At 39.3% G+C, this 13,065-nt stretch overlaps 1 protein-coding gene across 2 annotated transcripts; it reads right to left on the minus strand.

Moving 5' to 3' along the window:
* Nucleotides 1-596: 596 nt before the first annotated feature.
* On the minus strand, nt 597-12,904 carry LOC139979062 (ileal sodium/bile acid cotransporter-like). 2 transcript variants are annotated; one of them, XM_071989710.1, is made up of 5 exons: nt 12,744-12,904; nt 8,898-9,097; nt 4,906-5,099; nt 2,667-2,874; nt 597-1,622 (listed from the first exon to the last, which is right to left on the minus strand). In XM_071989710.1, the coding sequence occupies exons 2-5, from the start codon at nt 9,084-9,086 to the stop codon at nt 1,140-1,142; spliced, it is 1,074 nt and encodes a 357-aa protein (XP_071845811.1). In that variant the 5' UTR covers nt 9,087-9,097; nt 12,744-12,904; the 3' UTR covers nt 597-1,139. The 2 variants fall into 2 exon arrangements, with proteins under 2 accessions (XP_071845811.1, XP_071845812.1); XM_071989711.1 differs by lacking the exon at nt 12,744-12,904 and adding an exon at nt 11,566-11,654.
* Between the last annotated feature and the right edge of the window lie 161 nt (nt 12,905-13,065).

A 13,065-nucleotide genomic window follows, 5' to 3' on the forward strand; every position in this document is an offset into this window, starting at 1 on the left:
GGAAAAGGTGATGTGTTCCCCCATGCGTGACTTTCCTCACGTTCACTTTACTACACACGAAAGGACTAGTTTATCGATATGAAGTTTTGAATTAAAACGTGGAATCAGGATGTCATTTTAGTACGCTCACTGGGATATTCTTGTCAAATTAAAATATTATCCGACTTGAACATGGTGATGGATGTTTTCAGAAGACACACCTTTTTGCAGTTATTGTGTGAAATCTTTTTTGATATATGAGATATATAGTACAGATATACACATAACAATTGCATAAATATCTGTGGACATCAATATCCTGAACGTCACTGGTACCAAGTCCGCCAAGGAGACTTCTAAGTGATATTATCTTGAACAATTAGAAAATGATGGGGATGAGGGAATCTCAGGCACTATTAGTATTATTAGTTGTTGTTATAGGGAGTCTAAGCTTGCTTCCCTACAGTTTACACCAAATGAATTGGTCTTTTGAAAAACTCCTGGAGGACCACTCAAACAAGGAAAATTGTCACCCCCTTCAAGCACGATATTATGGTCCTAACAGTTATATAGACGAGAAGGTCAGTGAAACAAATAAAAGGAAACAAACACAGATGTGTCACATAAATTTAAGAATTATATTTGATCTAAACATAAATCGATGCTATATTTCGATTTATTGTCTATACTTGGCTACGTAAGTTTATATGCATGTTTGATCTCTAGAGTAAGACAAATATGTCACCAAAACAGAATTAGTATTGTTCGATACAGGGGACAAACGCCTACAGTGGAATTACGGCATTTCTCACCGGTTTCGAACCTCTGGACATACAATCAGCGTTCATAGTCTAGCGATTAGGGTGTCCGCATATAGCGAGAGGCCCGGGTTCGAATCCCGGTGGAGGCTGGAAGTTGTTTCACTGTTTCCAACTCACTACAATTTCAAGTATATATAGATATATATATATATATATATATATATATATATATATATATATATATATATATATATATATAGATCATATAGATAGATATGTAGATACATGTAGATGAAGAATAACGGATGTTGAGATATACTGTTTTTAACACATTCGTTGACGGATATTAAAAGTTGTTTGCCTACAGGCGGTCCCTTTTTTGTTGTCCATTCTAACCATTCATACGTTTTCAATACTGTCCAAATTTTCCAGTTTTCCGTGTTGTGTATTCTTAGACGCCTCAGTTCCTTCGTCCATATCTACTGCTTCGTATTCATCATTATCGCCGCTTTCTTTTTGACACTTTTTAAAGTATATCCGATACATTGCAACCAAACCCAGAGCTTCAAGTATTAAAGTTAAGCCGAAGATTGAAGGATAAGTCATAAGGTCGTTGAACAATGGTGTCCCATCAAAGGTCACGGCGATCAGGGATAAAGCAATAGCTACGTTTTGAGCTCCGGTCTCGAAAGATATGGTTCGGCATTGCTTCGGGTTTTGTCGTAAGATCCATGCTATGGTGTATCCTAAGCCGTAGCCACAGAGGGGTAGAGCTGCTGCAGCAAACCACAATGTCCACGGTGAAGTGAACATCTTTGGATTAACTACGCCATTGATGATGATATTGATACCAATCGCAAGGAGACCAGATATACTTCCAATCTACATGAAAATAAAGAGGGCGGTAGAGACATCGGCATTATATATGTATTGTATGATATGTATGTATTATAGATCCTGCTCCATGCAGGAACTCGCGAAGCAGCCTCATTGGCTTATTTAAAGCCGCAAGCTGACCAAAGTCAGTCTCAGGCTTAGATTCATATTTAACTTCCATGATTATGAATTGTCAATTGTCAACAACTCTGTAATTGGACGACATACATTAATCTGGGAGTGATTCGATTCGGGACCTTATGATTGAAAGGCACCGGCGTTAACCACTGAGCTAACACTCTAAATTATGACCCAGCGAGTTCCCACGACTAGACCAAATGCAAGTCTTAAACATTGTATTATTGGAGAGGTGCACAAGGGCACTGCGGAAAACTTCGCTACAAAATGAGGTTTTGTGTTATGATAACAATTCATAGGAAACATTATTTTATCACGACTTACTTTTTACGATATTTTAATTTCGGTCTTACTTTCGGTGAGCTAACTATAGTTTGTTTCACGTCGTCCCCCCCCCCCCCCCGCTTGGCCAAAATTCTACCAGAGCCACTGATGGAAAACGTCCGATGTTTTTCATGCCCTTATGTGCCATCTCCAATTAATAAAAACATCAGAAAGTAAGAACTGGTTCTAAATTCTTAAACAACTTACATTTTCTCTTGAAATTTATGTTTTGAACAGTTAATTTTTAATATTCACTTAAATTTTACGTATATTACATATGACTTTGACGTCATTGAGAGTAGATAAGACTGCAAGGAATTTATGTAACCGATATTATATATGCTTCTTTTCGGCCAATTAAATGCATCGGATAAACAGGAAAAACAGGACTTACGGTAATATTTACTCTGCCACGTGATATTATCCGGTCAGTTCATATTATTTTCAGAATTACAGACTCGCCAGTATTTACGTTGTTCTCATATTTGTGTCTTTCAATATTTTAGATAATTATTTCAAGGACCGAGCTTCCAATTAAAAATGCAAAAAAGGAATTATATAGGATCTTTGAAAGAAAAAAATAGTTACCTTGGTTACAAAACCAGCAATTTTGGCGGACTTCCATCGAATGAGCATTCCTAAGGCTACCGGTATAAGGATTAAAATTAACGCAATAACGATGTTTTTGTAAGGAATTATTGCCTGGGATGAATCCGTCCACGACCGAGAGTAAAGCCAGAGATTAAACGGTAGCATCCCCAGAGCGGCAGTGGTTGATACCGTAGTCATCACGATACTAAAATGAGAAAAAAACAAGCCATATATATATATATATATATATATATATATATATATATATATATATATATATTCGGAAATTCGGAAATTCGCCGATGTTGTAAGAATAGTTTAAAAATAATTGTTACTACTGTTGTAAGAATAGCCACGGCCATCTTTTTCATCATTGACTGTGTATGCATATCACATGCAGTGGGAGAGACACCCAGTGGCGTCGCCAAGGGGGGGGGGGCAGGGGGGCACGTGCCCCCCCCCCCCCCGGAAAACCTAGTGCCTTCCGAGTGCCCCCCCCCCCCAATCTGAGATTTGGGTTGGTAAAAAATATATATATATTTTGTTATATTCAACTCCCATCGTCTGAGTTGGTTTTTTATAAGGACAAAGAAGCACAGTAATTCGTATTTTCTTCAAATGAGCTGCGAAAAATATGAAAAAGTTTATCCTTGACCGTCGGGTATCGAAGTCGTAACCCGCGCAATCACAACAGGTGTCGATATTTACATTAAATGTGTCAGTGCTCATTGGATTGCATGGTGAGATCCCTGATAGGAGCCAATAACGATGCTGGAACCTTTTACATCTTAATAGATAATGGGAGAAAACGAGAAGGACAAGAAAGGAGTCGGGGGTCATGCACACATTAATTCAACAACTGTAGGTTCTATTGATAGGGTTACGCATAATATCGACAGCATGTGGTTCATATCCTCTGCAAAATTCTGCGCGTTGTTAAAATCATTACCTCAAAAATAGCAATTTCTGGAGATATCTTCAGATCGAACTTAGCATCAAATGTGGCACCATTTTGCATCTAGCCCATCCTCCCCTTAGACCCCTCCCCCAGGACGGCGATCCGTATCCACCTAAGTGCCCCCCATCAAATGCTGGTCCCCCTGTGCCCCCCAGACTGAAAAGTCTGGTGACGCCACTGGAGACACCGCTGTGTTTAGTGTTTACTTTCAACATTGCGAGGATGTGATTCGTTAAGGTTCAGCAAGCTTTTCTCCGGAAAGATTTTAAAGAATAAATATAAATAAATAATGATGGATTTGTTCTGTTTACTCTATATGTGATCCATAACTCTTGCAAAGTTAAAGAATATCATGTTGAAATATTCACATACTTCTACCAGCAACTTCTGCAAAAGTGTGGAAAAGCTCACTTTTATTTTCTACTATATGTAGAAAAATGATGAATTGATTATCCCTTGTATTTATACTATTTAACATTTATTTTGTAAATGACTATTCACTGCCATTTTTTTTTGGGTGCAACTCAACAATTTTTCGGCCAAAGTTACATGTTCATTTTAGAAATTTGCAATATACCACCAATTTAACATTTGTAGCAAATGGTGAACTTTACATGTTAATATTTTAACATTCGGTTGGAAATTGTCGAAATAATCAGAATTTGAAGCTCCTTTATTAGAAAATTGTTTAAAAGGACATCGTCAAAGTTAAATGAACAATTTATACTTTTTTTGCAGCAAATTGCTCAATTGTTGAAATTAGAAATGATTTTACCTTTTGCAACTAAACAACGGATTTCATATATTCTCGGCAATCAGTTAACACATGAGGTGATTTCAGCGTGTTTGTTGAATTTTTTTTATTATATTTACAGATAAAACCTTATCGTTGCCAGAAGTTAGTGGGGGAAGGTGTGGGGTGTCGGGGATGTAAGAAGACACTACTAGCTTGATTATAATTACGGTAGAGTATCACTTATCTGATTATTCTTTACGTTAATATTCTTAAAATATTGCAAACTGTTCTGACTATTCTTAACTCTTAATAATGATTTCTTAAAATGTTGCAAACTGGTGAAAAATGTTTCCAATTAAAATGTTGAATGTTTTTTGTTAACTGCTTCGAGTGCTGAAAATACCCAAATTACTTCCGGTATAGAACATAAAAAATATATGAAAAAGAAAACTTACAATCATTTCGTACACATTCAGCTTATCATCATGTATAATTATGCAAAAAGGTTTGTGTTTAATGTACACCTAATTATTGGGCTGTACCTCAAGCAAACGTCACCATCTGACCAATAGGTGTAGAGATTAGAGGTCACACCCCCTGGTGACGAGGCTGTTATTAGCATACCAAGAGCAAATGCTGTTTCCAGATTCAGGATGTGTGCCAGTGTGAACGCAGTCAGAGGAAGAATCACGAATTGACAACCGAAGCCAATGAAAGCCCCGACAGGCCGACGCAGCTGTGAGGACGAAGTTGAAAGAAAATGGTATTCACTTGTCAAAGTTCCGATATCCAAATTTCGACAATTAAGAAGGGATGTAAAAATTATGCCTTTTTTATAAGTCATGTCAGGTCCTTTGTTTGCCTCTCTATTCTCTTTCGATTTTCTCTTGTTTAATATTTTGCATATGAACAGGTTGGCTTGTGGCCTGTCTTCGGTCATCAAAATGTCGATGGCTTTCGCTATTTTAGCATTGATGTCTAAGCATGCAGGAATCAGATTTGGACTCGACTTCAAAAGTCTGTACAGCTATAAGAATTAATATTTATACACGTATTACAGCATATGCGCAAGCTAGAAAAAACTCGAGTAAATTTTGTTGATTCTTTCATTATCAGTTTTCTTGAACTTTTGATCATGTTTATATGTATATATTCCCTTACCGATGGACTCGTCATATATATTTGACACACAGTCTCGATTCAAGAGCACTTTTAGTGTTACGATCAGTAAGGCCGATGGGTTTTCATTCCATCGCTCTATCTAATGTTGATTTACAGCCGATTCACACAGAGATTACAGTAACTACTGTAAATCTTAAAACTTTGCAGTGGCGGCGGAACCGGGGGGGCTTGGGGGGGCTCAGCCCCCCCAATAAAAAAGTTGAGGGGGCAAATGCATGATAAGCCCCCCCAATATTTACCAAGGCTCCGAAACGTGCATCTGCCCATTTTTCAATGCATACTTGTCGATCTGTCCGATGCACACGTATACTCTATAGGTGTAATAATTTTAGTAATTGCTGGGGGACCCTCGGCCCGTCCCCTGGCTATAGACCACATTGTCACCCCAACCGCGTCTTCACGCCCCGTGAAAAGTGGAAGCAGTGAGTGTGAGTACCGGTAAGCGTAACACAACTTCGTCTTAGGCCAATAACTTGCCTCATTTCAGCCAGTTCTCCAACATCCCCTTACTTAGTGGCGGAGCGTCCATATATACAGTCAGGGGGCGGATGCCCCCCCCCCTGACGGACTCAAATGGACTGCTGGCGCCCTTTTCAGCTTTTCACTACTTTTTACGTATTCGCGATTTTTGACTATTTTATTGCGCTCTCATATACCTATTGACATTTGTCATATTCTGTTGGTGTAATTTTCCGACAAAATGGCGACGACACCTATTTATTCTCCGTTTATCTGCAAATTAGCAAGGCCCCGGAAAGGGTCTTTTCCTGCAATCTAGGGAGTATCTTTACTAAAAAAAATTCTGTACGCTCCGCGCCAACCTGTGGTGGCGCTCCGCTTGGATAGTGTCGAAAGCGCCCCTATACAGACCATTCTTGCCCTCCCTGACCAATACTCTAGCTCCGCCACTGCCCTTACTACACTCAAAAACATCTTTGCGAGTACACTACGAGTAATAGCTACTCTCTTAAAAAACCATCGAATATACAAATTACAATGTTTTTACAGACTTTTACGTGCAATCTGAGAAATTGCAGGCTTGAGAACCATATTTTAGGGCTAGGTATTCGCAGCATAAAACACTCGGAAAGTGCCGTTTCCGGCCATCTGGGGGTTTGAAAAAAAACAAAATTTTCTTGTACGCTCCGCGCCAACCGATGGTGGCGCTCCGCTTAGATAGTCTCCACACATTAGCCCCCCCAATAATTTTTCCGTTCCGCCGCGCCTGAAACTTTGTACCACATTCTAAACTGGATTGTGCTGACAAATCTGATAAATCGGTAGCATACATGTGCTATTAGGTTTACAGTTTGAGCCGAGGATATGTGTAATCCCAAGAAATGCCAACAACTGGATTTGTTGGGATTACACATATCCTCAGTTCTTACTGTAATCCTAATAGCATATATGCTACCGATTTATAGCACGATCCATTTTCTACTTTGGTACAAAACTTTAATATTTACAGTAGTAACTGTGTGCTCTGCATTTGTGTGTATCGGGTGTGAATTTATATATGTTAAAATGGAAATACGTGATCATGTATCCCACAATTCCCCGCGCGTCCAGTATTGTGTGAATATCACGAAGTAGGTTAAATATGATATAGAAATAAGCAATAGATAATAGCCTGATTGGTGTTTGACATTTGCATGACATTTGCGTAGGTAACTATTGACTTTAATGAAGAAAAAACAAAAACAGAATGATTGATTTTATATTAAGCATAAATGAGGTCGAAAGAGAAAAAGTTGCAGATGATAGCGAAATAGTGTCTCATTTCTGGGTACAGAAGTATGGAACGCCGAAAAGACTACGACTTAGGACAACTATTTTATAAAAGTACAAGACGATGTACTTGATAGTATTATCGTAAGATGGTCATTTTGGCGTTCCATACAAATCACCCACGGCAAATTATTCCACGGTAGTAGTAATCACAACAAATTGTTTTGGCTGTTGAATTGAAACATCCAGATACAATGTTCCTATATCTCCGGGAGAGTTCAACCAATTTGTCAATTATTAATATGTTACCAAACAAGCTTTGCGTTTTTTGTTTTGTTTTTTGTCACTGGAATTTTGAAAATCCATTCAGCAGAAGCAAAGCAGTGAGGGAGCTGGTCGAAGCAAACCGTGACGTGGAGAAATGGGGAAAATGAATATTGAATGATCATATTTGCACTTAGGTCAGCAGAAATATAGTACGAGAACAACGGCATGAGTACGCGTGTACAATAGACATCTCATATGTACATGAGTATGCAGTACAAAGCTCTGAGCGCAAGTTTACACAACAGTATTATTCTACTGACTCGAGTCCGCAAACGAGTACCAGTAGAGACAACTATATAAGACTGATGATGTGTATACGGGTATGGGCTCACTATGGATCGCCTGGAGGGAAGTCGGAAATATCTCCCCTCTTTCTCCACCTCTCACCCACCCCTCTCTCTCTGTGATAAGTTGCTATACAAATTCAGAATTCACTATAAATCATCGTCCTATAGACCTCTCACAACTATATGAAATCAACACACCGATGCCACGGAAAATTGAAGTTGACGTGAGAGACCAACATATTAGCCACCCCTGCAGTGAGGGGCGGATTATATACCTGGCGAGAAAAAAAAAGTCGATTTAGGTGATTGCACTATGTTATCTAAATTTCAACCACCGAGAAGCGCTGTTCAACTCCATGTTTCATCTCAATACTTTACCTTTAAGAGACTAACACTTTATTTTCTCGTTTATAACAATATGAGTTTCGCAATTGCATAGTTGTAATTTAATCAATTTAATTGATTCTGATACTAATAGAAAGTTCTTCTATATAATGACGAATGTTTAGAAACGCAAGATTGAAGCCCCGGGGTACTTCAGACCCACGTGGTATCCTATTTATAGGTTTAGGAGGGTACAGGAGAGAAGGAGGGGTACGTGAAACAATAGCCTCATAGCTCGTTGATGAAACTGCTGTAAAAGTGTGCCGCCTCGAGAAAACAGAAATGTAATTGGTTGTCTATAGTTTAGCTTCTCAAAATGGAGGAAGGTGGAGGGGTGGGTGTTGTAAATGACGTGGAGTCTAATCGAATGCCATCTTTGCAGATGGGTCTAAGCACAATAAGGTCAACTAGTGCCCGCTGACAGGCTTTCGGAGCCGCGTCAGCAACCATTTGGAAAACTTTTCAGAACAACCTGTGGGTGAAGGGTTATGAATAAAAATCACATTAAGGCAATCATAAGACAGGAGAAACGATATATATTGCGTGAAATCAATATTCCCCTCCTACCCCCTACCCCCCTACCCCCTCCTACCCCCCTGCTTATCTTAATCATCGACTAAACTCACCACAACTTTAAAGTTTTCGATCGTCACAATGCATCCCATAGCTACCATGATGAATGCCAGCAAAGATGTGAGGATGATTTTGTTCGTTCTCTTCAAGGCGATAATATATGCAGGAGGACCATCATGTGGGTCAGAGGTCACCGTGCTGAAAATATCCTCCCAGTCATCAACTGGAAACTCAGTCGTCATTTTGGCCAATTCTGCCTAAATACAAAGAAACAATAGCTCAACAACTTGCTCAATGATGGGTTGATTGGATGGTATGCGTTGGGGCTTGGGACGTTGAGTCCGTAGTGTAGGGTTTCCCTCACTTTACCCCCCCCCCCCACGAACCCCCTGTGGATGTCAGAGTTGTCCACGAACTCCCAACTTTTCGAGACACGATCTGAGTCATTATTATACTATAATACGCATAACAGTGCTTCGTAAAAGATCAAGTTCATAGTGTAATATTTTAATAGGAAAAAACAAAACAAGATATGAACAAATATTTATTTGGAAACTTCAAGATCAGATCACGAATTGTATCATGCATCGATCACCCATCACACACGATGAGACGGATGCTCCTGTGTTTTTATCACATGCACGGTACTACTATGGCAACATATGCGTATGGAACGCGAAAAGAGTTTGACAGAGTTGTACATTACTATGAATAAATTATATGATATATCACATGTTACGGTAGTTCAAGAAAAAGTACTCTAGTTTTGATTTTCCCCCTGGGATGGACTCACGCACCCCCTGGGGGTTCATGCACCCCAGTTAGGGAACCCCTGCCGTAGTGCATGCCCTTTAATCCGAGACGTTTGGTTCCACTAGACTGGCCAAGCAGAAGTCACACAGCAGAAAGTCATACCAGAAGAAATTCAAGCGCACCCTTTGAAATTTAAAGGTATGTTTAAAGGTGCTTTAAAGCTGCAGTTTGCGTGCAACTGATCTTTAGTCTTGCGGCAGCAAATCACCCAGTTAAAGGAAAGGTAAGGCGTAACAGCAAGTCCTAGGCCCCACTGTAAACTTCCTTTTTATATTTTGCGAATAAAAACCTATGAAACATAAAAGACATAACATCCAATTTGCGAGGGCGATTGAATTTCTTTTCGGATTGGATTGAAAAGTTAATCATTCTTGAATTAAGGAACAGTCACGTGGCGGCACGTGACGGTCACGTGCATGATTCAAACTCATCCGAGATATATTGTATATGTTACACACAGGAGAAGTGCAAAGCGTCATGTGACACTTCCCTCGATCAGTCAAATTTGTCAACTAAATCCCCACCTCTAAATTCATATTTTATGTTATATCTCTAAATATCAATGTATTTAAAAGACAACAAAAAGGAGTAGAAAGTTTGGTCTGGTATTCATCAAATTTAACGCATAAGCCTGACAAGATTGAATCTAAATCTCGTAGCTGCTACCGATCAGACTAAGAGGTTTTAATAAAACAAACCTTGTCGTTGTCGTTGAAATTAAACTTACAAGTACCCTTTACGTCTGCTTGGATTAAACGACATTGTTGCGCATTGTTATACTTTTATTTTGGAAATTCCCTCAACGGTTTAGCGAGGTGCGTTTTAAAAATGGATGAAAGATGTCTTATCTAAAAGCTTAATGAGAATTAAACGCTTACTTTACAGGTTATCAGTATTAGAACCTGGCAATTTTTAACATGCTTACAATTGCTAGAAGTTTTCAAATATTAATTTCCATTCGTGATGGCGCTGCATCTCCGAATTACTTCCAGACAATGCTGCGTCTTAATATCAGACAATTAAATACTAAGGAGTGAAGAATAATGTTTATAAACGTGGAAGTCAAATGCTTGTTTGAAGTTTGGAGCGTGATGGGTTACAATTCTTGTAAGAATTCTAGCATATTTTCTGACCAATACTGATAACCTTTTCAAGTGTTCTCGCTCGAGACCCCAAATCGATACCTTTTTCTCTCTCTCCACCTCTCTCTCTCTGCTCAAAGATGTCACACACCCTTAATTTCAAACAGTGATGGGAATTTACTCTTTGAGGGTTTTCTAGTTTATCACTCTTATCAGGAGTAGTGAAAGTCACTTTTATCCAAGAAGTGAATTCATGTAAATTTTAAGGTCTAATACGAGTGATTGCTTTCATTCTGTTAAAGTTAAATATGTTAGAATTCGTTCTGAGGAGAAGACTAGATCACATCTTGACAGAATGAACATCCTGGACACACTCAAAGTGTGAAGTTTCACTCTTTTGAAGAATTAAAGAGTGCACATTTTTCTCTCAATATTATAGCTTAATTATTCAGATATATATAATCACTGCACAAATGAGTCATGAAACCTGTCTAAATTTGCCAATTGTAATAAAATAGGGGAAAACATTATAAACAACGATTGAGCCTATTGGGTGCATTCACCGAGGGATGTGTTAGTAAGAACACGTAGGCCCCTCAGTGTATGCTCATACTAGATTTCCGAAATGCCTCGATTATTAGTATAGGCTAGGCCAAATGAGAATAAGACCGAGTGTAGGTAACTAAAGTGCTTTAAATACGAGCAGCATATACAAATTCACAGCCACGAAAGCTCAAGTGTACCCATGCAACTATTTCAACGCCAAATGTGTAGGCCTATACCTGAATTAGTTTGGTGAAGGTTTCTAGAGCTCCCTATACGATACCTTATTCCCAGTATGTAAATACATGTAGCCTATACAAATGAAGCTCAGGCCCGTACCGTCAGTTGAGTTTACGACTGCATAGTACCAGTACCTTCGTGCCTTATACCAGTCTAGCCTATACGTACGTTTGGCAGACGACGAACTCTTAACAGTTAAGGGCACTGTCTATAGTAATTATACATGTCACCTTCCTATATGGTCCTATATTTTGGGATTATACAGTTGAAAAAAACCCAAAAGACCGGTAATCTTGGCGGAAACAATTTAGCTTTAAAGAGAATCTCTTTCATTAGATATCCTATAGTTCTCACTAACACGTCCCTGACCTACATGGCTACCACGTCAGCATTGGTTAACAATATTTGCAATGTATGTATTCCGATACTTATCAGTTCAATAAAGCATAGAGACACGAGTACAATAGCATGGGTACGAATACACGAAGAATTCTCCTTGGTATGGATACGACTACAGTGATGAGTACACAGTGGCGTATGAAGGTACTTTTGAGTGGGGTGGGGGCTGAAAACTGATGGCCGGCCTGGGGGAGGGGTCTAAGGGGAGGGGGTGTTTTTGCATTTCCAGGTGGCCTCAGATGCAATTTGGTGCAATATAGCACACTTCAACACCCACTCCATTTTGTAAATAATTTTGCATTTTCACCTGGACTTAGATGCAATTTGGTGCTCCAAATGAGATTTTTTCTCATTTTGAAATGAAAAAGGGGTTTCCTGACTTGCGAAGCGGGGGGCGGAATGATACTCCCGCCCCCATATTTTTCACTGGGGTGGCTGGCGCCCCCAGCCCCCCGGTTCCTACGCCCTTGTGAGTACAAGGCTCTTAGCACAGGTTAACCGTGGTCTCTCTATCTCATACCAGGGATGTGTTTACTATACAAAAAGGATACTTGGTCCCTTTAGACTTGACGAATGAATGATGTATCAACAAGCAGATTAGTCCTCTTCTCATGGGATATGCAAGTCTTATTCATCGAGACCGACAGAGATCATATCCAGCCACTACAAGGGTGTATATAGGTTATCTCTGTGTAGTATCTTGTGACTGATGCTATTGTATAAAATGCTTAAACCAGCTGGCAACAACAACAACAAAACCAAGATATCAAAGAACTTTCACGTTAAAGTGATGCATCTATATAATGTTTGAAATATACTTACCGGGTAGTACTGCCACACGTCAAATTTACTGGATGTTTTCTGATATAAAAAAGATATGTGGTGATTGGGTCCTGAATATCTCCAGTAATGGCACCTATAGTTATCACTCCCCCGCCCAAACAGGTCTTATACCAGCTGCACGTACGTTCAGCGTTGAGTTCCCCGTCGTCCTTCCTTTGACATTCCAGGTATGTGGGTTACCATTGTAACCCTATACTGTGTTTATATCATATATACCACTGAGAGTATTATAAACTATAGCCTACTACCATGTTCGTTATTTATTCAAGCCAGACATGACGTTATGTCCATCTGTTTGTTC

The sequence above is a fragment of the Apostichopus japonicus genome, chromosome 13, assembly GCF_037975245.1.
Source record: "Apostichopus japonicus isolate 1M-3 chromosome 13, ASM3797524v1, whole genome shotgun sequence".
Classification (NCBI taxonomy): domain Eukaryota; kingdom Metazoa; phylum Echinodermata; class Holothuroidea; order Aspidochirotida; family Stichopodidae; genus Apostichopus; species Apostichopus japonicus.